The sequence below is a fragment of the Hyperoodon ampullatus genome, assembly GCF_949752795.1.
Source record: "Hyperoodon ampullatus genome assembly, chromosome: 7".
NCBI lineage: Eukaryota > Metazoa > Chordata > Mammalia > Artiodactyla > Ziphiidae > Hyperoodon > Hyperoodon ampullatus.
The window spans coordinates 70,212,326-70,239,674 of NC_136920.1; the positions used below are offsets into that span (position 1 = coordinate 70,212,326).

A 27,349-nucleotide genomic window follows, 5' to 3' on the forward strand; every position below is an offset into this window, starting at 1 on the left:
CTGCACAGAATCACACAGCTCGTAATTCATTCATTCAGCAAACATTTAGCGACTGTCTACTCTTTGCCAGGCATTGTTTTATGTGCTGGAAGTACAGCAGTGAACAAAACAGATAAAACCCCTGGTCCTCTTAGAGCTTATGTTTTAGCTCAGGGGGTGGCAAGTTACAGCCTGTGGGCTGAAGTCATCCTGCTGTCTTGTTTTTGGCACGTACAGCCCATGAGTTAAGAAAATTTTTTTTCATTTTTAAATGGCTGTAAAAATAGCAGAAGAACATTTTGTGTCACATGAAAATTATGTGAAATTCAAAGTTTTGATCCATAAAGTTTTAATGGATCACTGCCAGCCTCCTTTGTTTAGGTGTTCTCTATGTCTGCTTTTTCCCTACAACAGCATAATTAGATAATTGCAAGAGACCATGAGGCCCACAAAGTCAAAAACATTTACTATCTGGTCCTCTACAGAAAATGTTTATCGACCCCTATTCTATCAGGTAATAAGGGCATCATGACAATGACTAAAAGGATAATAACATTTATCGAATACTTGCTTTGGACAAGCACTTTGTTAAACCCCACCTTTCGTGGTGTCACTTAATCGTTAATCCATTGGTGCTGTTATCATCCATGTTGTTTGTAGAAGGAAGGGAGACTCAGAGAAGTGAAGCAACTTGCTCAAGAGCACACAGCTAATAGATGGCCTGGCGATCATTTAATCCCAGCTCTGCTGAGCCAGAGTCAGCCTGGGCTGTGAACCATTATGCCAACCCAGGACTCAACTCCAATACCTGAGGCTAAGGTCCATGCTCTTTTCCTCCACATCATGCTGCTTCCAAAGCTGTGAGATGTTCTAGAGACACCCAGGAGGGCCTGGGTCACCTGTCCCTCCCCCAGGTCCTGCCCACGTGGACTCTGTGACCCGGCTGCTGAGCGCTGGCCTTAGATGCTCTGGTGAGGTCAGCCGTTGTCCACGTTTAGGATGGAAGGTGACAATATCCGGGGACATGCTGATTTGCAGAAGCCGCAGCATGACAGGCAAAGCAGAGGCAAGCTGGGGAGCAGGTGCCCTGGGGCTTTCGCCTGCTGCCCACTCACCCGGCACAGTTCGTGCCCTCTTCAGATAATGTCAAAGTCCCATCCTCCCCCTGATTTACTGGCCTAGCCTCCTCCCTGAGGCTCCCGTAATTAATTGGCAGCAAGAAATGTGCTGGATTTGGTTAAAATCCATTTCTGTCATGCGGCTACCCACCACCGCTTCCCTCCAACCTTAAAGTGGTTCATTAAATCACACAGAGACCCCTGCGGAGTGTGAGTCTAGTCAGGTCACCAGACACGCCATCCATCCTTGGCCCTGCTGCGTGATGCCCGAGCTCTGCTGGGCTTGGAGCATTCGAGTGGCCATAGATTCACCCAGTCACCGGTCTCTTCTTTCTCTGTCATCCAGTTGTTCACTTACTTTCAACTCACTCGCTTCCTTGCCTGCTCACTCAGTCCTTCACCATCTCATCACGCTACTAATTCATTCCATCATCACACATTTGTTGTGAAGCAGCCCAGCTCCGGGAAAACTGCGGCCTTTGAGAGTCAGGCTCTTCTGGATGGGAATTCAGGCTTTTCCACCTACGAACTTGGACACGTTTCCCTGGGCAAGTTACTTAACTTCTCAGAGGTGTGGTTTCTTCATCAATCAAATGTGCATGATGAAATCTACCTCCCAGGGCTGTCAGAGATAAATAGATTGCAGTAACCTGGTGCCTGGCACATACTAGGCACTGAATAAATGGTAGCTATTTTGATTTTGGCGGGTGTGATGCCAGTTGCCGGGGTTTTGAACATGAGTGGCCTGAAGAAGATGTTGGTCTGGTGGAGAAGAGAGCTCTGGCGCGCCAGCAGGAGGGGACAGCGTGGCCATAGATGCTGCCCAGTGCACAGTGTGGAGAAGTCAGTGGTGCTGAAGCACGAGTCCCTACCACGTTTCCATTTTACAGGTGAGGAAACTGAGACTCAGAGATTGTGTTCCCTCAGCTCATGAATGTGTAGTTTGGATTCAAACCCACGTCTGGCTGGTTTCTAAAGCCCATGTTCTTTATACTCCGCGAACCTGGGAAGAGCTGGCCCTTTTGAGGTGGGGACTGCAGGGCAATGGCTCCCAGGGAACCAGGCTTTGGGTATTGGTCCGGGAAGAGGGCAGACGTGGATATTCCCCGAGCAGGTCTGGAGCAGCAAGATGTCAAGACATAACAAAGGCCTCTGCAGAGGTGCCTGAAGGGTCTTTCAAGGCTCCACACTTTCTTTTCAGAGGTCTGGTTCATCTTGCCCACAGCCTCTCACCATCGTGCTCCTGCCGGGGCAGCGAGTTTCAGGAAGTCTATCCTGTGTCCTCAGCAGACAGTCACCCCTCATTCCCCAGCCCCTGCGCTGGGCTCTGGGAGGAGAGACAGGCAGCTGTGTTCCCTGTCTCCCACCTGGGCTGGCCAAGTGGTAGCCCCATGGCCATCAGAAGCCGCAGGCTGGTGGTACCACCTGTGCCTGGGGTGCTGGTGAAGGCAGCAGCAAGGAAGCAGTGGAGCTGGGCCCCGAGAACCAAGGTGGAGCTCCCAGGCAGGCCAGGGGAAAGTGGCCTCAGCAGAGAGACTCCACAGCTGGCTGGTAGGCCAGTGGGGCTCTAAGTCTTTTAGGAACTCTGTGCTCAGTGAGTTGGGGGAGCCCAGAAGAGGAGGCAGTGTTCTCTGAGACCCACTTTGGAGAAGATGGGATGAAGAATATGAGTGCCAAAGAGGGAGTGAGGGCTTCAGAGCCACACAGCCCAGTGAGAGCAGATGGACCCAACTCCGTCCGGTGGCCAGGTGACCTAGCCCACCTGGACTGGTCAGGGCAGCCTTGGGGCAGAGTAGAGCTGGGAAGGTGGACTGGCATTCCCAAGGGGGAGAACTGCTGGTTTTGGGGGAGGCTGAGAGGGGGCTAGAAAGCGAGTCCACTCTGAACCTCGGTTTCCTCTTTATAAAGAGGGATGACACCTCCTCCGTGGGGCTGCCATGATGATGTGATGCAGCAATGCAGGTGGGGCCTCCTTGGAGGAAGAAATTGCCTGCGTCTGTTTCCCTTCCCTCTTTCCTGGCCTGTTTGTCTTCACCTTTTCGGGTTGGTCTGGGGAAAATCCTGCAATGTTCCCAGAAAGCCTGAGCCCTGGGATTTTACCATGGCCCTGGCAGAGTTCCAGGTTGTTCTGAGTGGGTAATGGGACTATCAGGGCACTGTTGGTGCAGCAGTCAAGGTTGGACAGAGCCAGGGGCCAGGATGGGGGCGCTGGGGACTAGAGCTGGACTGGGGACTGGGGTCCAGGGAGGGGCTGGGGCTGGGCAGGAGCCTAGAATCTAGGGCTGTAAGGGGTGGGGGACATTCCAAACCCAATGCTCAGACAGCCTCAGACAACCTCCAAGATGGTTCTAGTAATTGCCTCTTCCAGCCTTGAGACCAGAGACAATCTTGCTTTCAAAAGAGATTTTTTTAATTCCCACCCCTCCCTCTTATTTCATTTTTTCAAATAAGGAGTTCATCCTGTGTTGGAGCCAAGAGGAGAGTTTAATGAAAATCGATGGAGAAATTAATGATGAGCAGCGGGGAGGGAAGGAGGGCTCAACTTCAAGTCTGAGGAGAAAAACATCAGTGGCGAGGGATGGAGAAATTGCTGCCTGTCTCCAGGCAGCTCTCTCACCTCATCCCCGTTTCCTGGGGCAGCTTCTTGGGATTGAGATGCCCTGACAACTGAAGGGCCAGGCTGCAGACAGGGAGGCCTGGACCCAGAGACCCTGGGCAGGAGGGAGCAGGTTCTGGGGGATGGTGGGGAGGATCTGTCCCTCTAGCTGCTGTTTTACAGGACTTTCTCTCCACTGCTTGCTCCTTGTAGGGCTGCAGATGGTCAGAAATAAGTCAAATCTGCAAAAAAATGTAAACCAGTTCCTTTTGCTCATTTGGTTCAAACAATCATTTTGCAAGGAAGGCAGGGGGAAATGGTCATGCCCATTTTACAGAAGGGGAAGTTGAGGCTGGAAGGCATAGAGACACTGGCAGAGCAGAGCCTGGGGCTGAGAACCCCATTTTTGCTTATAGGTTCAGTTTGCTATGCCCCCCACTCCCTTAGCCGACAAGGACCATCGTGTGCAGACTCCAGAGCGAGGCAGCTACTTTATCTTCATGGAGTCAGTTCTAAATAAGTAAGTGAGGCTGGGTGGGGAGAGAGGACCTATGGATGCCAGGCAAGAACTCTGCTTAATTTGACTTGAAGCCCCTTCTTTACCTTGTAGTAGCTCCTAGAGAGAGGGAGAGAGGAAATGCCTCTGAATGAGATCCAGATGTCTCCTCACCCTTCTTTGGGGGCTCAGCCCACCTACCCTTATCAGCTTCCGCCAGCTCTCACGCCCCCAGGTGTGGGCCTTCAACTGCTCTGGATGGCGGACTGTGCAGAGAACCCGAGGGTGCCAGGTCAGCTGTCTGTGCTGTGACTGTGGACAGGCAGACCGAAGTGGGGACTGACACTATCACCTTCCTCAGCCCTGCAAAGGGGCTTTCTAGAGGGGGTGTGGCTCATTCCCTTCCCCACCTGCCAAGTCTCCCAACCCCTTCCATCTGCCTTGAGGGTATGGGTGGGGGGACTTGAGGGAGGCCAGGATGTGAAGAGGAGAGAACAGAATTAGGCACTCTGCCCCGCTCCCCCCTCCTCTCCCTGTGAGATTCACTTAGAGATTAGGGGCCAGTATCGTCCAGACTGAAGGAAGGCCCTGCTGGCTCCGGGGCTGTGTTGCACTCCAAACTTGAGTTTGGAGAGGGCAGCCTCAGTCCTAAATGCAGCAGCGGGCGAAGGCTCAGCTCAGCCGGGCCTCTGGTCCCCATGCGCTGTGCAACAGCGCCACCTGGTGGACAAGAGCAACAGCTGCAGCCCGGCCACGCCGCTTGTGTTGGGGAGAAGGGAGGCTGTGCCACAGGGAAGGAAGCCAGGACTGCTCAGGGCACTGGACAGGGTGCAGAGGTGGGGGCTGCACCATCAGCACTGGCTTCCCCTTGGCTTCTGGAGTAGGGCCAGTGCCAGCTCGGAGGCCAGCAGGGGAAAGGAAGTTGCTATAGCAGGGAGGGGAGACAGTGAGGAGATTGAGGGAAGATAGAATGTGCAGGTTTCGGGGCAGAATTTAATGAGGGAGGGCCCATTTCCTGGGAACAGCCTGGCACCAACAGCACAGAGTAGGCCAGCCTCAAAGCACAGAGGCAGCAGGAACCAGCATCCGCCATCCCTTGACAGCAGGTGGTGGGTCCTTTGGTCACACACACAGAGACAGAGACGAGGAGAGCAAAGAATGATGAGAAAGAGGAAGAGACATAGGACAAGAGAAAGAGGGGCAATGAAAGGACCCACACAGATAATGAACACAGATTTTCCAAAGAAGTGTTTCATTCTCCCTTGGGCTACTTTAAAAGTACAAATAATTAGTTTGGGACTTCCCTGGCAGTCCAGTGTTTAAGACTTGTGCTTCCACTGCAGGGGTGCAGGGGGTCCCATGTACTGCGCTCGGCACGGCCAAAAAAAAAAAGTACAGATAATTAGTTTGAAGCCTTGTGATAGCTGGACATGCAGTGCCCTGCTTGTGGCCTGCTTGGACATGTAGTGATCTCTCATGATGGTTTTAATTTTCATCTCCCTGACAAGTAATAATTTTGAGCAATTTTTCTATGTCCTTATTGACCATTCAGTTATCATCTGTGAAATGTCTGTTTGACACTTTTGCCCATTAAAAAATGCGTTGTTTTTCTTATCAATTTATAAGCTTCAAAAATACATATTCTACATACAAACCCTTTGTCAGATACATGTATTGAGAGTACATATCCTCAGTCCGTGGTTTGCTTTTTCATTCTCGTAATGGTGTCTTCTGATGGATAGAAATTAACTTTGATAAAGTCCAATTTATTGATCTTTTCTTTTGTAGTTAGTGCTTCTTGTCTCCATTTAAGAAAGGTTTGTGTTCCCCCAAATCATGAAGAGAGTCTCCTGTCTTTTCTTCTAGGAGCTTTATTATTTTACTTTTCACATTTAGGTCAATGGTCTATTTCAAATTAAATTTTTTTGGTGTTCAAGATTCAGTGTTTTTCCGTATGATATCCAATTGAGCCAGCACCATTTATCAAAAAGACCATCTTTTCACCACTGAATTAAAGTGGTGCCTTTGTTGTAGGTAAAGTTATGATGCAGGTATGAATCTGTTTCTGGCCTATTTTTTCTGTTCAGTTAATCTTTCTTTCCATCCTTGTACCAATATGGCACTGGCTGAGTCCCTGTAGTCTATAATAAATTTTAATATTTGGTTGTATAGATCCTCCAATTTTGTTCTTGTTTAAGATTATCCTGGTAATTCTAAGTTCTTTACATTTCTATATATAATTTAAGATATTGAGATTTTGATTGGCATTTCTTTAAATTTGTAAATAAATTTTGGGATAATTGACTTCTTAAACAGTATAGGGTATTCCAGTCAATAAATGCAGCATACCTGTCTACTTATATAGACTGTATTTAATTTCAGTGATGTTTTAAGTTTTTAGTGTCGACATCTTGCATATCTTTTTTAAGACTTATTTCTAGGTATGTTTTTATGCTAATGTAAGTGTTATTTAAAATTTTTTATTTTCTAATTGTTGTTAATACATAGAAAATACAATTTTGAATATTGTGTCTAATGATCTTGCTAAATTCACTTATTAATTTTAATGATGTGTAGATTCTTCTGGATTTTATACAGGTTTAGATTATGTACACATGTACACAATCATGTGATCTATAAATTATGACAGTTTCACTTTCTCTTTTGCAATCATACCATTTTATTTCTTTCTGTTGTCTTGTTGCATTGGCCAGGGCCACTGTAAAATGTTAAATAGGAGTGCCCATAATGGCTATCTCTGTCTTGTTACTGATTTCAGGGAGAATGCTTTTGATATTTCATTCACTGTTACATTAAGTGGATACTATCGTTTTAAGGATTAGAATACTGAGGCTTAGAGAAGATGAGTAACTTGCTCATTTCAACAAGTCAGCAAGTAGCACAGTTGAGTTATGAACCCAGGTTTTTCTTACTCCTAGGCTTGTGCAACTTCCACTGTACCACAGCTACCTCTAGAAGAGAGATGCTTAACCCAGGATCTCCATTAGAGTCACTTGAGGAGTCTTTAAAAATACTGATGCCAAGACTCCACCCAAGACCAATTACATCAGAATTTCTGGTGGTGAAGCCCAGGCATTAGTATTTTAAAACTTCCCCATGTGATTCTAATCATCTGAGAACCAGGCAAATAACCACTGATCTAGAAGCCCATTGGCACAGTTCAGATCCCAGCTGTGCCAGTAGTGCTTTGCTGAAAACTTGGTACTTTCACATCAGCACATGCCTAGTAACCCTCACCCAAAGGGAAATGAACTTTTTCTTAGTGACCTTTTGATACCTTCTCACAAACTCCACTCCTTCCACTACCCAATGCCTCCAGAGCATCTTTTCGACAATCTGCTTTAAGGAAAATCACTTGCTTGACAGGGAAATTATTTTCCATTTATATTCTTAAGTGATTTAATTCTTGATTTCTTTCCACCTCAATAACTCACCTCACTGACTTTGCTGCCAAGCTGGTTATATAATCCTTTTCATCCACTGTTCCATTCCCTATTACATATTCATATTTGTTTGTGTCTGTTTTGATATTTGGCTTTTAATCAAAGATTCTTGTTTGAAAAAGCAAAAGAAGTTGAGTGGGGTCTGGATGTGTTCATTTGGGAGGGAGATAGTGTTATCCTCCTGAAGGCCTGTTTCACTTTCTATGGCCTTCTGCTGGGCTCCCAGCTCTACCACCACTCCTTAGAACAAATACGTCATTTTATAAAGTGAGCCTTTAACCCCTCACATTGTTTACAGAATTTGTCCTGAACCCTGCCCTCATCAGAGCCTGCTTCTGGCCTGTGGTTTCCTTTATTCCACTGAATGTTTTGCCCTGTCCCTTGGCCCACACTTGTCTTTGCTTCCTCGGGCATGACCCTGTTTCCCTCTCTGACTGTGACTGAATTTTCCCTTTGGCTATACTCTGGGCAGACAGATCCATCCATGAGCAGGATTCCAACTGCTTTGTGGTTCCCACTTGTCTTTTATTTTTTCTGCAGGCTTTTGGTGTCCAAGTGGACAGAAAGGTGAAGGAGGAAATGTGGGGGGGTCTTTAGCTCATGCTCCCCCACTGAGGCTGAGTTATCACTGCATTTGCATGAATCTGTTTATCTGTTACAACAATCAATTCCTCTGTCTTTCCCTAAAAAGTAAACATGCAAAAAGGAATTAGGAAGAAGCAGACCAGCACCAGTGATATATGATGGGCCTTTGTATACTAGCCAGTGTCCCTTTGATATTCACATTAAAGCCACCACTGATGCTTTTCCAAAAACCAGTAGGAGGACATTGCTCATAAGTTGGATGTGATGTTTACAGTACACTTGGATTCCTCGACTGCATGGTTTCCACGCTCCTTCTCCCACTGCCCAGGGAGACTCTCCGAGTCCACGCATTCCCTCTGTAGCAGATTCCTGTTGCATCAATCCTACGGCCCAGGTAGTGACCAGGCCAGACCATCCTCACCAACCCGTGAGCACCCTCCCGTGAGGAAAGCTTGTCCTCTGCCCAGGTCCATTCCACACTAGGTAAAAGCTAATTACCTCTAAGTGCTTCCAGCAGCAATTTCTTTAGGGATGTGAAAGTGCTTTGATTGGATTGTTCTCTTGGCATCATTAAGTTTATGACTGAGGATGGGAAGTGGGCGTTTGGGGATGGAGACTTTCCAGAAATGGGATCAGGGTTGGAGGAAGCTGGCTCAGGCTGGGCTGCTCCCAGGCCCTCCCTGGAGCTGAGTTGAGCAGCTCTCACTGACCCTGGCCCTCTCACCAGCTTCTCCCTACGTTGCCCCACCAAAGGCCCCACAGAGGGGCCACAGGGCCAGGAGCGGGGAGATGAGAATGGGAGTCCCGGCCCTGGCGTTACCTTGTTTCGTAGCCTGGACAGTCTCTTCCCCACCCTGTGCCTCTGTTTCCTCATCATTCAGCCCACACTTCACAGGTTAACCACTGTGTGTCAGGCCTCAGCTGGGTACTAGAGACCAGAGAAGATTCAGTACAGGAGCTGCTCTGAGCAGCTCAGATCTAGTGCAGGGATGGGCATGTAAGCTGGGGAGGATGATCCAGCACGATAAGTGCTCTAGTTGTGGGCACACCAGAGTGGTGTGGCAGCTGGGAGAACAGAGACCCTCTGTCTGGGGGAGGAAGGTGCATGTTCACAGAGGAGGTGACTTCTCACCTGGGACTGAGAGGGAGCGAGGAGGGAAGGCAGGGAAGATGAGCAGTTCAGCTGCAAGTGAACTGGGTTTGAGATGCCTGTGAAATATCCCGGAAAATTAGTTTTAGAACTGAACATCAAGAGACCCAGTAGCAGGCTGGAAATGTAGATGTGGATCTTGGGAAAGGAGGTCAGGGCTGAAGGGCTAGGGGGTCATCACAGTGAGTCATTGAGGCCATTTGGGTTTGCGTGCTATTGACTGAGGTGGTACAAAGTGGGCTGATGGCAAAACCTGTGGCTAAGAAGCAGTTAGCGGGGCTTCCCTGGTGGCGCAGTGGTTGAGAGTCCGCCTGCTGATGCAGGGGACACGGGTTCGTGCCCCGGTCCGGGAAGATCCCACATGCCGCGGAGCGGCTGGGCCCGTGAGCCATGGCCGCCGAGCCTGCGCGTCGGAAGCCTGTGCTCTGCAACGGGAGAGGCCACAGCAGTGAGAGGCCTGTGTACCGCAAAAAAAAAAAAAAAAAAAAAGAAGAAGCAGTTAGCTAGGAGGAGGTGAACCCAAAAATGGGTATTGTGGAGGCCCAGGAAAGAAAGAGGCCTAGATAGAGAGAGTTCTCAGCAGGGGAAGGTGATTCAGACAGGCCAAATAAGAGAGGAATGGACAGGCTGGGTTTTGTACCAGTCAAGTTCCCCAATCCTTTTAAGCATATGATCTCTCCCTCCACCCCCCACCTTTGGTTTCTCTATGTGTCTGTCTTTCTCTATCATCTCTTAGTTTATTCCTGATTCATCTCTGTATTCATCTCTGTACTAGTCTGCTTAGTTTAGCATCTCTCACGATAAGGTGCTCAGTTACTGTTTGTTGAACATTAGAGTTGCATGGGTGGTACTTTTTCTCTCTGTTCCCTTCTCAGGAATTGTAATTAGTAATCTTATTGTTCCTGGTCAGATATTAAAAGAGGAGTCACTGACCTTTTAGAAGTTCTAGTTCTGGGCTGCATGACCCAAAGTTGTCCAAGCAAGCGGGTAAACTTGTGGGCCCCAACCTACAGGGCTGAGGTTCTCCATGGAGTCTCAGGCCCAGAGGAGCCTGCAGAAAGGAGCCCTGGAGAGAAGCCCAGTTGGGAGACCTCAGCTGGGGCAGGCAAAGTGAGGCAAGCTAGGATTCAGGGCCCCAAGTCTAGGAGAGATGACTGCAACCGCCAGGTGGGTATAAGGTGGAGTAATGGCACCACCATGTGGCAGGCACTGTACATGCATTCTCTTAGTTAACAATTCCAGATTTCGGCATCCTCTGGGGTTGGTATTTTTATTCCCATTATATATAAAGGCTCAAAGTAGGTACCAAAAATTGTCTGGCTAGTAATTGTCCTGGTGGCAGGATTCAGACCCAGGTAGGTGTGACTCCAGAGCCTGTGCATATTCTGACACTACAGGAATTGGTTCAGGCACTGGGAGGGCCCCTCAGGGCCTTCTGCTTGATAAACTGGACTGGGTGGGAGTTGCTGAGATGGTGATGGATACGGAGATCCATCTGGTCTGGTGGCAGCTTGCTAGCAGGTGGCCAAGTGGCCAGTTAGTGGCATCAGAGCCAGAGGCCTGGGTAGTTGGCCCACATGACAATCCAGGGTCACTTTCCTGGGATCAGGACTCTGTGGAATCCATGTTCCCAAGCCGGTTGTTCTCCAAAGCTGCCCCTTCCTATAGTGGGCTTCTCCATCTGCAATGCCATTTCTTTACCTTCGCTTGTCTAAAGTGTGTCCTCACTTAGGACACACCTAGGTCCCATTTTCTCTCTTGCATTTTTTCCCCTTTATTGAAAGCCTACTATGTGCAAGCCCTGGAGAAGTCACGGGTACACAAGCTGTGGTCCCCAGGCTTGCAGAGCTTCCAGGAAGATGTCAGAGACAGCCAGACAGAAAAGGGTGTGGAGAATCACATCCCAGCGTGCTTCTCCAAATTGCTGGTGTATAAAGTCGGCTTCAGACCTTGTTAAAAAGCAGACTCCAGGCCTCGCCAGAGAGCCTGGTTGAATAGGTCTGGGTGCGGCCCCGGAATGTGTTTTGAAGAAATTCTTAGTGAATTTGGTGTCATCCACAGATGCCACTTGGAGCAACTTGGCCATCCAGTGTGATAAATTCTGTTATGACAGTAGATGTACCTGGACATGAGCTCCGAGGAGGGCCACCCTCCCCGAGCTGGGGTGTGGGCATTAAGTTAGAGTGTCTTCCAGGAGGTCTCCCACGGAGCATCCTCACCAGAAGTCACATTGTGCAATAGTCATTTGAGGATGGGTCACTTGTCCCTGACCCACTGCTCCAGAGCAAAGCCTGGCACTCAGCATGTGCTCAGGAAGATGGTGCTCAGTGAGTTTGCTGAGTGGCAGTCTGGGCTGGGAAGCATGCCTAGAGTGCAGGGCCTGGGGGCACAGACCCTCCTGGACCATCAACCTCTCTGGCCTCTCTGGTGCATTCAGATTGGCCCATCTCCCAGCAGACGCGGGGGATTAAGTTTGGGTCTGACAAGCGTTCCCAACTGGGTCTGAGATGCAGCTCTATCTGCATCCAAGATGAGATTAGCGAATAGGATTGGCTGAGACATTGCCCCACTAGAGACTCTGTTGCTCCCTAGCTACTGCCTTGGATGGTGCTGGAAGGAGGAAGGGGACGAACCAGACAAGCCTAAGAGGCATCTTAGGTTGGCAGCAAGAGGGGTGCTCCCTGTTTCTAGGCCCAGAGCAGCCCCCATGTCCTTCCCTGGGCCCAGGTGAGGCCTGTTAGTCAAACACCTGGCACGAGCCCAGTCCTGCAGGGGCTGCTGGCTCCTGTTTGCTCTTTTATTAAGCACATCCAGGTGAGTTTTATTGCGGACAGTTCCCCGGGCTTCTGTTTCCACATTTGTCTCTTTTGAGTCTGAGATTGCCAAGTGCTTTCACAATTAATGGACCTAAGGCTCCCAAGAGCATTTAAGGGAGGCCCAGAACATGGTGGGGGTAATTAGTCAAACAAAATGCAGCCTCTGGAGAGCAGCTGAAGCTGAGTGGCAGGAAGTAAGGGAGCAGGGACAGGAGCCCGGGCCCTCGGCAGGTGGAGGGCAGCGGCGCAGGCTCCTCCTCACCTCACCTCACCTCACCTCACCCTGGCTCTTTCCCTGCCTCGCCCCTCCCCCCTCCGACCCCTCACAAGGGAAGGTCTCCTTGGCCCCTGGTGGCAGGGTCCCCAGGCAGGCGGGTGTCCTGGGGTGTCGAAGGGCTGCAGGAGCACTGCTGAGCTAACCTTGGCAAGTTACTGCCTTTTCTCTAAACAAATCTCACCTGCTCACCTTTGCTGGAGGCTGGGGTCTGAGCTCAGGTGTCACGTCTTAGAAGGCAGTGTGATGCCTCTTCAAAACCATGGGCTTTGAGGCTAGATCATTGTGGTTCAAATCCCAGACCAACTGCTTTTAAAGTCTGCAATCTTGGGTAAGTCAATGAACCTTTCTGTGTCTCAGTTTCTTCATCTGTAAACTGAAGATAATAATAACACTGACCTCAGAAGGTTATTAAAAGGATGAATGGTATAATAACACATATGCTGTATATAACAGCACTGCCCTCAGAAGACTGTTATGAGGATTAATGGTGTAGTAACACATGCACAGCGTAGCTGGCTTATATCAAGTGCTCAGTAAGCAGAAGTTACTATGCCAAGAGCAAGTCCGACTGGGGCAGAACTGGAAGCTGCAGCCTTTACCTGGCATTCAGGTTCCACTCTGCCCAGGTCTGTTTCTCTCTGGTGGGGCAGAGAGAACAAGGCCTCCAGGGGAGCAGCCCTCTCTCTGCGGGGGAAGGTGGTGGAGGACAAGATGTGAGAGGAAAGATGCTGAGCTCAGCCTGCTGCTGACCCAAGGAGGGGAGGAGGGGCCAACATAGTTAAGCATCGCTTCTGGATCCAGCCTCACCTGCTTCATCTCTTGAACTCCTCACACCTTGTGGGTGGATGAGGAAACAGTCTCAGAGAGGCTGAGTGACCAAGCGAGAGGGAGATAGGATGTGAACTCAGGGCTGTGAGATTTCTAAGAGATTGTTCTTTCTACTACAATTCGCCGTGGTGGATGCCCTGGCCTAGCCCCTGGACGCCTGCTGATGTCCGCTATCTAAGATGCCATGGGAAGTCAATGATCTCTTTGGAGCCAAAGGATAAGCCCCCAGAGTCACTGGGGTCCAGGCTGGACTGGGAGTCTGTCTCATTATTATCTTGAGCGTGTGCTCTCCCAGGATGCACAGGGCTGTGCCCTCTCTCCATCTGCAGGTGGATGGCGTTCTGTGCTTGGCCGACATCCTGACGGACGACAGCCACTCAGAAGCCACGCGGGCTGAGGCTGCGGCTGTGGTCGCCCAAGTCACCTCCCCACACCTGCCCTTCACCCAGCACCTCAGCAGCTTCCTGGAGAGCATGGAGGAGATCGTGACAGCTCTCGTTAGTGAGTCATCCGGGGCTGGAGGGGACTGTTGGGTGAGGAGGGCCTTGTCACAATTGTCTTTAGGAAGGACAGGAAGGTCTCCCTGTCCACCCCCACTCACTGCACCTACATATCTCCTGCACAAAGATCACACTAGCTGAAATCCCACCGTTGAAGATTCAGAGTCAGGCCTTAAAGAGCTCTGTTGTCAAGTCTTCTATTAAAATGTTTGCAGCCCTCCAAGAAGCTCCTTGGATTGAGTTCAGGTTGGGATTAATTGGCCTTTGAAATAGGAGAACAGGACAAGCCCCAGGGAAGAGTGGGGCCTCAAATGTTGAGGTTCAGATCCTTATCCAGAGAGATTCTGATGGGCTTTGTTCCTGAAATCTCAGTCTATGGTACCCGGTACCCAGAGAATGTGGCAGCAATGACTGGGGGCAAGTGGCTTCTCAGATAGCAGCTGTTCCCCACCACTTGCTGCTTGCAGTCCCACCACTGGCCTCACTTCCTGGGGCCCTGAGAACTTTGACTCTTTTAGGGTCCCCTATTCAGACGTGTGTGCTCCTGGCAGGAGAATCAGAGCCCCATATCTAGAATGTAATCTTCCTGCAAACCTGCAGGAGCTAGGAGGACTCACCTGGATGACAATCCTCAGGAAACTTGTTTTGCAAACCACATCCTTTCTCTGATAAGTTCTGGTAATGCTCTGGGTTTCTACTTCGATCCCTTTCTCTGTCACTGTCTCTCTATCTTTATCTCATTGAAACTGAATGAAAATTGATCTCATCAGAAAATTTAGGGTTGGTGCTTGGAGTTACCAAAGCAGGGTTGGGGATATCTGGAATAGCACAAATTTAGGAGCGGCACAGAACAGTGGACTTGGAGTCAGAACACCTGGACTTGGATTTTTGTCTTTGATAAATCCATCCAACAAAAAGCCCTTGACTGGCAGCCCCGTGCAGGCTGTGCGAGATTTTGCCATGTCACATTGCAGAGCTCACTTTACAATTTTCCTATTATATGAAACAAGGGGTCAGGACCTGTTTCTGTCAAGGTTCCTTCTAGCTCTAGAATTTTCAGATCTGCAAGCACTTTGCACGCAGAAAGCATCAGTTAAGTTGATTTAATGGCTGATTCTAGTTACTGTGGTCGTGGCATCCACAGGCCAGGCTGGGAGAAATCAACTTGTCAACATCTACATTGATTCAAATTTGAGAAAACACAGGAGCCAGTTGTTCAAAGTCTTGGCTGGAAGGAACGCAAGAGGCCATCAAGTTTAATGCCCACCCTATAAGAGAAGAAACCTAGGCCCAGAGGGGTTGAGGAACTTTCTCAAGGCCACATAACGGTGTTAGGATTCACTTACGCCAGCGGTGTTGTACTCAGTCATGTGCCAGAGCCAGGCAGGAAACATAAATGAGGTGAAGAGGCCAGATGGAAGAAGAAAATAAGGAGATTTGAGTCCTGTATTGAATTTAAAAGCACGTGCAGTGACTAAAGAGGGGCAATCACTGATAAATTCCAGTTCATTGTTGCCATGTAGGAAAGGCCAATTAAAAAAAAGACAGAAATCCTAAGTTTTATGGAAAACCTCCCAGTTTATAAATGATAGCAAATACTAAATCAAAACATATATATTCCAAACAACCTTTCATTATTGCCATATGTCCATTTCTACTTTGCCCGGGCTGGATTTCTCCCCAGAGAAGATGAGTCTCCCTATTTATTTCACCCTGATGAAGATGCGTGGTAGAGTCTGCTCTGAGCGTCAGCAGATGGGATTTATCTTCTGGGCAGGTAGCCAGAGCTCTGTTCTTTGGTGGGAAATAGTCCTCCAATTTCTTGCCATTCCCTGGAAACATTTATAAATGAGTCACTGGAATCCTCAATTTAATCTTCCTAACACATCCCAGGTGATTCAGCCTGTAGTTCAAATAAATGTGCATTAAAATTAAAAGGCACTTAGATGGTTGTGTTAATAATTGCTGTGTTGGCAGCAACAGTGACTCATAAGAATGAGGGTGGGTGTTCGGACCTAGAAGAAATCTTGCAACAAAGTGGGCTGTGAGTTGTATGGTCTTACCCCAAACCCTGGACGTAGGGAGATGGCGTGGAAGGGCTGACCCTCGTGGTTCCCCCCAAATCAGAGGATAAAGCAGTCATTGGCAAGGGGAAATCAGAGTTCTTAATTCCTTGGCTAATGTGCTGCCCCAGCCCAGGGTGGCTAGATCAAGATGCTAAGTATTTTAATAGTCATACCTGGGCTGTGGGGAGCAGCATTGCCAGAAGCAGGCATTGCCCTCCTGATAGAAATGAAACTAGATCTACAGGAGCATCACTGGGAATGAGGCAAAGAGGCCTAGAGACAAGAGGCAGCCTGGAATGTAGAAAGAGTGGGGACTTTGGGGTCAAGCAGTTTGATTCCAGCCCCCTCCCTCCCAAATTACCATCGTTCCTCAGGTCCACAGTTTTGGGAAAATCATTTAACATTTGAATCTTCTGTTCCTTTATCTATAAAATTGTGATAAAAAATTGGGTTGTTGTGAGGATGGAATGAGTTAGTGAGGTAAAGAATGTACAGCAGTGCCTGGCACAGAATTAACACTCAATCGGAGGTAGCTGCTTCTGCTACTACCAGCTTCTCTGAGTCTCAGCTTCTACATCTAAATGAAGGCGACCACTTTCTGCGCTAAGGGTGCTCAGAAATTAACGGCACTGTGTAAGACACACTGCAGCGGTTCAACGAATGCTATTTTCTGTCCCTGTAAAGGCAGGGACCAGAAACTGCATGCCCTGGAAGGTGCCAAGAGGTGCCAGGTTTAATGCCAGAACCTAGAAGTAGACTCTTTGGAAGCAAGAACTAGAGATCAGGATAGAACACAGCTCAACTCTGCCCCTAAAGATTTCTTTCTCTCTTGTGGCTGTTTTCTTGAAGTATGGCTTCTCTCCCTGTATTTTCATAGCGGTGCTGTCAGTAGGAGGGGCCTGGACCCAGGAAGCACCTTGATTAGTGGTCAAGTTGGAGCTGAGGGTCAGAAGTCAGGTCCATTGTGTTGGGTGGGCAGCACCATGGATCCTTTTATGCCTTCTCCAAGGCAGGAGTCCATTCTAGGTCATGTGGAGCCCATGGGGGAATGTGTTAGGTGGGGAAGGGATGCAGGGTTTGGGGATGGTCCTCTCCTCCTTAAAGACCCTCAGTACAATTACAGATGGTGAGTGGGGGTATATGGTTAGGATTGGGTAACGGCCACTAGGATCAGAGAGAAAGAGCCTGACATTCAGTGGCTTGGTGTAGGACTTTCCTGCAGCCAGGTGACCCTTATCCTGGGACCAAAAGGAAATCCTGAAACTTTGCTGATGGCAGCTGGAGAGGTAGTGTTTTTTGTTTGTTTGTTTTGTTTGTTTTGTTTTGTTTTGTGGTATGTGGGTCTCTCACTGTTGTGGCCTCTGCTGTTGTGGAGCACAGGCTCCAGGCGTGCAGGCTCAACGACCGTGGCTCACGGGCCCAGCCGCTCCGCGGCATGTGGGATCTTCCCGGACCGGGGCACAAACCCGTGTCCCCTGCATCGGCAGGCGGACTCTCAACCACTGCGCCACCAGGGAAGCCCCAAGAGGTAGTGTTTTTATGTTTTAACTTCAGCCTCTTCTTCAAGGCAAATTCAGCAGGTCTAGTGTACGCTACTGGAGACACACACATGGACTAGGAGCTCTTTCCTGCCTCAGGGCCTTTGTACGTTCTGTTCCTTTGGCTTGGAACATGCTCTTCCCCACAATATTCTCATGACTGCTTCATTTTTTTTCCCCTCAGGTCTCAGCAGTAAAGTCACTTTCTTAGGGAGACCCGCCTTACGCACCCAATGGGCCTCTAGTTATTCTCCGTCTTAGCACTTGTTTATTTCCTCCTTCACATTTATTAGTTTGCAGTTATTTATATTAGCTTTTTAAAAATTCATTTTGTCTTGCCCACTAGTAGGATGTAAGCTTAACAGAAGCAAAGACCTGACCTGTTTTGTTCGCCAGCCCATCCCAAAACACCAGGGTGCCGGGTACATAGTGTTCACTCAGTAAATACCTGTTGGATGGAGTGATTAGGATGCACACATAAGGTTTCAAATGCCAGCCCTGCTACTTATGTAGGAAGATACCTTTCCCTCTCCAGTAACTACTTTCTTCATCTGTAAAATGGGAATTATAACACCTGCCCACATTTTCTCCCAGAGCTATTGTGGAAACCAAATGAGGTAACTGATACAAAAGCGCTCGGCAGTGAAGCTGTTTTCTTCCTCTTCACCATCCAGAGCTGTGCCAAGAGGCCTCGTCTGGGGAAGTCTTCCTGCTGGCCTCTGCGGCCCTTGCCAACATCACCTTCTTTGACACGATGGCCTGTGAGATGCTCCTGCAACTGAAGGCCATCCGCGTCCTCCTGGAGGCCTGCAGCGACAAGCAGAGAGTAGACACGCCTTACACCCGGGACCAGGTGAGCAGCTCAGGGGGGACCAGGCCCAGAACCTGTAAGCGTGAAGTCAGAGGGCAGGAGGCCAGGGCTTATGTTCTGGGGGGCAGCATGGCTGCAGCTCACTGTCGGTCCTGTTAGTAGCAATCTGGGGGAAGGTAAAGGAATATGTTTTCAACATGCCTTGTTGCCCTTGGAGCATCTCCACAAGCCCATTCCCAGCCTCCTCTCCCATCCCAACCACTAGAGAGACTTCCTCCATCTCCATCCAGACCTGTCCATCCTAAGAGGCAGAGAGGTGCCATGGGAAGATCCCTGGGCCTCCTCCAAAGGTCTGTATCCAGCCATGTGGGCGCCTGCCTGTCTGACATTATACCTGCAGCGAGTTTCTTCCTTTCTCTGCCTCTGTGAAACAGGGTCTTGGAGCAGAGCCTTGCTTCTGGGCCTCAACCCCTATATCAGTCACAGTTTTTTTTTTTTTTTTCTGTGTATTTGAGCTCCATGTAAAGTCTTGTTTGGGGAAAAAGGATTTTACTATTAAATGTGTTTGAAAACATTGAATGAGGGGGTTCTCAATGGCCTTTGAGTTCTGAGGTTATGGAATCCCATCCTGTCCCACCTCTGCTGTACTCAGCCTCCCATTTCTCTTCCAAAGGTGGGGGCAGTGGATTGGTGGGTTTTAGTTCTCTGTAAATTCAACCAGGTGCCTGAACACTGTGTTAGATGATCCTCCAGCCTCCAACTCAGCTCGTCCCTGTCTGCAACCCAGCTCCCCAGCCCCACGTCTTTCTTCCAGCCTCATCATCCAGTCAAAGCTGCCACAGCTTCACGTGCCAGCTCCTACCCCAGCAACTCCGGGAAAGCCTTCCCAGATGGCCCCAGCTCCCCGGGATCATCCTTTTCTTGGAGGCCACACCTCACAATGCAGTGTTGACTTTTCCAATGATATTTATTCCTTTTCAGTTATTTCATGTTTATCCCCCTGAGGTCATGGTCTGTGTTCTATACTTCCCCAGGATTTCTTCAGGTCTCTAGCCCAGAGCTGGCACCCTTGGCGAAATTCTATAAATGCTTGTTTAGGACATGAAAGGGAAGAAGTAGGATGGCACTTCCTCAGTTCTTTCTTGTCTTTAGAATCACCTGTGGAAAGGAAGCCAACCATAGAAACTCCCATTCAGAGAGAATTTCTAGTATATAAGCATTTGCATATGAAGGTTCTACTAATATTGTGAGGCTGATAATATCTGCTGCATTTTACAGATAAGAGTATTGAGGTGGGCTTCCCTGGTGGTGCAGTGGTTGAGAGTCTGCCTGCCGATGCAGGGGACATGGGTTTGTGACCCGGTCCAGGAAGATCCCACATGCCACAGAGCGGCTGGGCCCGTGAGCCATGGCCACTGAGCCTGCGCATCCGGAGCCTGTGCTCCGCAACAGGAGAGGCCACAACAGTGAGAGGCCCGTGTACTGCAAAAAAAAAAAAAAAAAAAAGAGTATTGAGGCTCAAGAGAGTATCCCCCAAATCATATGGTTGACATTCAGCTAGCCAGCGCTGAATCCTGGCCTGACATAGACCTTGGTCTTTGACTCTTATCTGCTGCCATCTCTGAAAATGAAGAGGAGGTAGTGGAGCTATGGAGTCAGAGAGACTGAATGTCAATCTTGTCTGGGGCCATTTATTAATTGGGTGACTTTGGGAAGTCACAGCCTCCTGGGTGTTGGTTTTATCATCTACCTTGCAGGGTCTTTGTGAGGGCAAGTGAGATAATACATGTAAAGGACCTGATAGAATGCTTTGTCCCTACTAAGTCCTCTGTAAGTGATCATTATTTTTCAAACTTGGTGTTGCAAGGAATAGCACAGATAGTGAATTATCCAAAACCTTCAGTTTGGGCTTCCAAGCCTTGCATGATGGAGTTCCAGACTTCCTTTCCTGTTCAATCTCTCACTTCTTAGTTGGACAAGCCCCGTAAGGACAAGGTATGGCAGTACAGAACAGATCAGGAGTGGTGGCTCACTGGGCTGGCTGTTGGCTGCTTGGCTCCTGAGGGGGGCTGGCCCTTTGCAGTCACTGTCCTTGGCTGTGGGGCGTGGGACTGGAGGGCTCACTCTGCATGATCGGCCTTGTTCCTCCTCTTCTCTTTTTCAGCTAGACGCCTCCAGTTGCTGGGTCTCTCACCTACCTGCCACGATTTTAGGTCCCTTTCCTTTCAAGTACCTCTCCTGTAGCCAACTCTGGTCATTTCATACAAAATCCAGTAGTGAGGCAGTAAGAACAGGGGTTAGGGAATCAGATGACATGCGGTTAAAGCTTCTCTACTACATAATCATGTAACTCTGGGCAATTCACTCCGAGCCTCACTTTTCTCATCTGTGAATGGGGTTGAATAATACATACTTCTCAGAGATAAAATGAGAATTGAATAAACTAATACAAACTTTTGGTACAATTCCTGGCACACAGAAACTAGGAAATAAATGGAAGCCACTGTCTGTTATTATTATTGGCCTTTGAATGTGTGGTACTCAGTCCTGAATGGGGAACCTTCAGAGGGGAGTGTCCTTATCTGTAAAGTGGGATGGTCTCCTCCAGCTTAGACATCCCATGGCTCTATGTGTACAGACCCTTTTTCATCCTGAGGAGTGACTGGCCCCCTCTTGGAACCTCACTGATTCCTAGGAAGGAGGGGCTCAGGGTGGGGAGAGAATGGAGAATGTAGTCAAGCTCTATGCAGATGGCAGTTCCTTCTGAATCTGGAGTCAGGCGTTTTCCTGCCACACTCTCCCACTGCCCTGTCTCCGTCATCCTTCCATCTCCCCCCACCCCCACCCCCACTTCCCACCGCCCCAGGCTGAGCCAGGCTCTTCTTCTCTGTCCTCAGGATGGCCTCACCTTCAGCCCTGACTCAGAGCAACCACTTAGCTAGTGAGAGAAGACCCATTAAAGAAACAAATGGCTCTTTCCTTTGGCAGAGGGAGGATTAAGGTGATCAGAGGGCTCCCAGTAATGAAGACAAAGAAGATGAATTAGACTCTGAAGTGCTTACCGCCTCCTGAAACACTTAGGAGATTAAATGCCCGTGAGGCTTCCGGTAATGCGTCTGCCAGTGACGCCAGTGCTGTGCAGAGCCACTGGGTCTTGGATCTATATTTGTCCGCCTCCCTTTGAACATCTCAGCGAGAACCCCTCCATCAACCCAGCAAACTGAGTCCAATTAATTTGTCCAACAAATTAAGCAGCTCTTCCACGCCCCTCTGCTAATCTAGGGGAGCTGGATGTGGTCAGGCATCCAGAAGCACGTCCTGCCTAACAAGCCCTTTGTGGCCTGTGTTTTCATCCCCAGGAGGTATTTTTTAGGGGTCATGCTGCCCAGGACATCCAGCTACAGGCATGATAATAGGGTGAGGGGAAAGGACTGGCTCACCTCTGCCCTGTCTGTCGAGCTGTGACAACCTAGGGTGAAAGGGATGCGGTTATCCTGTCTAAGCCACAGCAGAGACTTTCACTGAACATGACTTTATGGCCTTTAGAAATTAATTGCTTTCACAGAGGTGAACGGTGCTGGTATATTCACTTCCCATGAAGACACGTTGTCTGCTTGGCATTTTAGAATGTCCAGATTTTGTAGCATTTCTGAGCCCTCGCTGTGAATACCATTATCAGGAGTCCATTTATCAGAAATGTCAGTTACCAGGGATTGCAATTTTGACTTACATTGCAAAAGCCCTCTATAGTTTATACAGCCCTATCACATACATATATGACATGGTAGAAACAGTACAGGCTTTGGGTTCAGGCAGACCTAAGTTCAAATCCTGACTCCATTTCCTAGCTGTGTGACCTTAGACAAATTGCTTAACCTCTCTGAGCCACAATTCCCTCATCTGTGAAATAGGGATACTAATATTTTCTCCCTCCTTGTGTCATTATGATGATTAGATGGCATAATGCTCGTAAAGTAGTTAGAACCAAAGAGATACTCAGTAATGAGCAGGCCAGGGGTCTCTGATAGAACCAGAGATTGGGATGGGTCCAGGCAGAGACTGTCAGGAATCTGATTGGGGCAGGAAGGTAGGGTCAGGAAATGTGGTTAATGTGGTGGTGAGTGTAATGTGGCATGAGTCAGTGCATGGTGTGTGTTGTTTCAATCTGTGTGTCAGGTTCTGCAAGTTGTACTGTGTATGTGTGCATGCGTGTGTGTGTGTGCGTGTGTGTGTGTGTGTGTGTGTGTGAGAGAGAGAGAGAGAGAGAGAGAGACTATAAGCCACTTAAAGCAGTGGAGTTTGTTTGCATATGACTATATATGCATATCTACCGATCCAGAGAGGCTTGGAGGAACCCAGGATCACAGCACCCAGTCCTGATTTGCTTCAGGAACCTCTCCCTATAAAGCCAAGGGAAAACTAAGCCCAGAGAACATGGTCTGGCATTTCCATGCTCTCTAATACTGTGAGACTGACACCTCAAACTCGATGCAGTCCCCAGGGAGAGTGTTTTGGTTTAGTTTACCAACAGCTTGGGACCTACATCTAAGGCATTTTTATGGCCTTTGTGGCTCTCTCTTCTAAACCCAGAGCTCAGCCCTCCAGTCCCGTGCCTTTGGTAGTGAGGAGGGAAAGCCAGGCCTGTGAGAAGACCAGGGACCAGAGGGTGGGAGCAGTGTCTGTCTCGGGGCCTAGGCAGGTGCCCTCCTGGTTTCCACGCTTGTCCAGCCCTCCCAGCTCCTGGGGCCCTGATCACGCCTATCAGAGGGAGGGAGCGGGCTGGGCCTTCTCCTGGACCCCCTTTACCTCGCTGGCCTTGAGGGAGAAAGTGTGTTCAGAGAGACCACACCCTCCCTCTCTCCGAGCCCTTCATCCTTCAGACCACTGTTCTTGTCTTGATTCTTTCTGCTCTTTGATGGAGGAAGTGGTGTGGAGGGAAGAGGGCAGGACAGAGAAGCATGGGACTTCCTCTGCTGGCTGGTCTCAGGGCTGCAGTTGACATGGTTGCCAGAGCTTTAGAGAGTTAACACAGTGACAGTAGAAATCTCAATATTCCATCAGTAGTTAAAGAGTAATTCTAATTTCAGTTCTATGAACTCTTGGCCTTTTTGTCCTAATTACTGCACGGCATAAAAGCAATCATAACTTTTCATTAAATATATGTCAGATTTTCTGCATTATAAGCTCTATCGGATCAGAGCACCTGTCTCTATTTGGGTATCCTGGGTATTCCTCACTTGTCTTTTAAGTGGTATGGTCCTCAGTGTTAGTTTATGACAGAGCAAAGGAAAGGCACAGAGGTAGAGTCCAGGTGTGATCAGGGCTGACTGCTGAGCCATCGTTAAGGATGTGAGATGAGCCTGAGATTGGTTTGTGGACAGGTGTTCCCGGAACAAGCACAGAGTAAACCTTTTCCTCCACGTGTCTGCTATTGTCAAAGGCTTTGCCATCCTCCCTCTTACCACATGGGGGCATTTCTTCTTGAGTCAGTGACATGGGATTACCCCTGTTACTCTGGTTCAATTTGCTATTTCTTTTTTTTTTTTTTTTTTTTTTGCGGTACGCGCGCCTCTCACTGCTGTGGCCTCTCCCGTTGCAGAGCACAGGCTCCGGACGCGCAGGCTCAGCGGCCATGGCTCACAGGCCCAGCTGCTCCGCGGCATGTGGGATCTTCCCGGACCAGGGCACGAACCCGTGTCCCCTGCATCGGCAGGCGGACTCTTAACCACTGCGCCACCAGGGAAGCCCTCAATTTGCTATTTGCCTCAATGTTCCTAAGGTCTTTGGGAGGCCAGAGGAAAAACGATTTTAAAATGCCACAGAAAGTAATGAGCACAAAGTTTGTTGGGTTCTCTGCTGGGAAGGGCTTCTCCTGTTCTGGTACCTTGCCTCCCTTTGGGAGGGATCTCACATCAGCCTCACATCTTGGCAACACTGGGTGTTGTGCTGGATGGTTCTTGACACAATCTTTCAAGGCCTGGGTCCCTTCAGACTCTGTTCCCTGGGGCCAAATAGTATTCATTTTATTTAACAAATGATCTGAGTGCTTGACAAAACATTGTCCCTTAATACTTATCACAGTCTTATTATCTTATTTTTATCTTTTGTAGTAGGCCAAATAATGCCCCCTCCCCAAACCTGTGAGTAGGCTACCTCACATGGTGAAAGGGATATTTTCAGATATGATTAAGGGTCTTGGTATAGGAATATTATCCTGGATTATCCATGTGGGCCCAGTGTAACCACAGGGATTCTTATAAGAAGAAGGCAGAAGGGTCAGAGTCAGAGAGAATAAGATGTGACTGAGGAAGCAGAGGTCAGAGCAATGGGGTGCTGGGAGCCAAGCAGTGGGAGTAGCTTCTAGAAACTGGGAAAGGTGAGGACATAGATTCTCCCCTAAACCCACCAGAAGGAATGCAGCTCCATCAACACCTTGATTTTAGCTCCATAAGACCCAATTAGGACTTCTGACCCCCAGAATTGCAAGATAAAATTGTGTTGTTTTAAGCCACTAAGTTTGTGGTAATTTATTTTAGCAGCAATAGAAAACGAATATACCTCATTAACCAAGGCACAGAAGGGTTAAGTAACATGGTCAAGATCAGATGGAAAATAATGACAGAGACAAGATTTGGAATAGGTTGGTCCATGCACTAGCCACTATGCTATACTGCCTCTTACCTAGAACCTCTCTTGAGGCTGATACCCTCTGATTCCCCAGATAACTACAGAGGGATCAGTAGCCTCTCACTCAGGAGGAATAGGACTTAATTAAAAACCATCAGACAGGAATGACTTAGCCCGGGCCAGGGGAAAACTGTTTGTCTGGCTCCTGTACTCTCTCCACTGACAGCACTGCTATCTTGTAGCCAACAAGGTAAACCAGTTGTCCCTAAAATCCCATCCCTGGGCTTGACTGTGAAGAGAAACATTTTTGATCTGCCTTCCTGTCTATACCAGGGCACATACAAGGATGTTTCAAAGGGGGAACTCAAAGCAGGGCATAATTGGCATTTATTCAAATTGTGCTTAATTGAATACTTCATCTGCACCTCAGAAAACCACATGGGGTACAGGTTCTGTAAAGAGGAAGTAATTTTCATTAACAGGATCTAAATTAGTCTGACACAAAGACCTACCTGTGCCTGTGACACAGCTAATAATTGCAGTGTAATGAACCTGATGCTGCAGACAAAGGTTTCCTTTTCCTTTTTTTTTTTTTTTTTTTTTTTTTTGCGGTACGCGGGCCTCTCACTGCTGTGGCCTCTCCCGTTGCGGAGCACAGGCTCCGGACGTGCAGGCTCAGCGGCCATGGCTCACGGGCCCAGCCGCTCCGCAGCATGTGGGATCTTCCTGGACCGGGGCACGAACCCGTGTCCCCTGCATTGGCAGGCGGACTCTCAACCACTGCACCAACAGGGAAGCCCTCCTTTTCCTTTTTTATGTCGCCTTTCTTTTCCTTCTTTCCTTCCTCCCTCCCTCCCTCCCTCCCTTACTTCCTTCTCTTTTGGTTCTGTATGTCAAGCAACCATCTTTATTCAGTGGCCAGGCTGGTGATGGTTGGAGTGAGCTGTCCCTTAGTGGTGAGAACAGAGCCTGTGCCCCCTGCTACTGCTCACAGCCCAGAGAAGGCCAAGTGAACTGCAGTTTGGTACAGGCTTGGCCTTGTGTCTCCTTCCTCATAAGACTGCGCACTTTATGCCTCTTGGGAACCTTCTATTTTTTATTTTTTAAACAAAATGCCATTGAATATTTGATGCTTTTTCTTTTTTTAAATAAATTTATTTATTTATTTTTGGCTGCGTTGGGTCTTTGCTGCTGTGTGCAGGGTTTCTCTAGTTGTGTCGAGCAGGGGCTACTCTTCGTTGCGGTGCTCGGGCTTCTCAATGCGGCAGCCTCTTGTTGAGGAGCACGGGCTCTATAGGCATGCAGGCTTCAATAGCTGTGGCACACGGGCTCAGTAGTTGTGGCTCGCGGGCTCTAGAGCGCAGGCTCAGTGGTTGTGGCGCACGGGCTTAGTTGCTCCGCAGCATGTGGGATCTTCCTGGACCAGGGCTCGAACCCGTGTTGCCTGCGTCGCCTGCGTTGGCAGGTATATTCTTAACCAGTGGGCCACCAGGGAAATCCCTTGGGAAGCTTCTATTTTTTGACTGCATCTTCTACCTGTATTTTTCTTCTAACTCCTTTCACTCAGTGCACAAACACTCACAATCCTAAAAGGGTAGGAAAAAAGAGCTTCCAAGGACTAACCCTCCTTCAGTCCTATTACCTTTCTAAAATGCAAATAGGAGTTTGTCACTCCCCTCATAAAATATCTGGTGGTGCAGAGTGGCCTTCAGGATGAAGCTTTTGGTGTAAGTCCTGTCCCTCCCCTGGCCACCCACCCCATTATACTTACCCACGCAGGCCCCTTACCAGGTCCAAGCTGGAAGGGCTGACACATATGGATGCCACAGCAGCCTAAGGAGGCATATCCCTTTCTAGCAAGTGTTTAGTGGGGAACGGAGGAGATAGATATTCTATAAATGTGGCAAACTTTTCCCTTCCTGTAGAGATTTGTTACATGCGTTTATTATCCGGAGTAATATGCCAATGTTGAACCAATTAAAATCTAGATAATACGCTTTGTTGGTCAACATCACATTACTACTCATTATTCAGTTTCAGAACTAAACTGCCTGAACTGTGTCAGGACACTGTTAACTGGCACAGCCTGCAGTTATACCATGTGACAGGCTTTGAAGAAATCTTTCAAGAAAGATAGGCCTGCACCAAAGAAAAAGTGTTATTTTATTTTATTATTGATTTTAATTACCACTTGAGAGTGCTGTCCACTTCCATGGAAGTGGGTGGATTTTCATTTTGCTAAATTTAATGTTAGGAGCAGTGTCATGGGTGGCATCTGAGTTAACAGGTGCCACGTTTCCAACATATTCCAGTGGTATTTGGCACCCTCTACAGTTTGGGGTCTGTAGGAGGTCCCTTGCTGGCCCATCCTTAATCCAGTTTTGTGCTGTGAGTTCTCTGTGCAAACTTGACTGTGCCAGGGGGTGGGGTTGGGGTGGGCTGTTGGCTGCTCAGCCCACGAGGTTGTAACCAAGGGTCTGTGTTTACCTGATGTCAGC

At 48.7% G+C, this 27,349-nt stretch overlaps 1 protein-coding gene across 2 annotated transcripts in view; it reads left to right on the forward strand.

Annotated features, from left to right (window-relative positions):
- INSC (INSC spindle orientation adaptor protein) overlaps window positions 1-27,349 on the forward strand; it is a gene marked incomplete at both ends in the record, with an annotated part of 126,539 nt that overhangs the window by 86,172 nt on the left and 13,018 nt on the right. For both annotated transcript variants that reach the window (XM_079708895.1, XM_079708896.1), the window contains 2 exons: window positions 13,639-13,810; window positions 18,088-18,266. In XM_079708895.1, coding sequence (XP_079565021.1) covers window positions 13,639-13,810; window positions 18,088-18,266 — 351 coding nt within the window. The remainder of the gene's footprint in view (window positions 1-13,638; window positions 13,811-18,087; window positions 18,267-27,349) is intronic.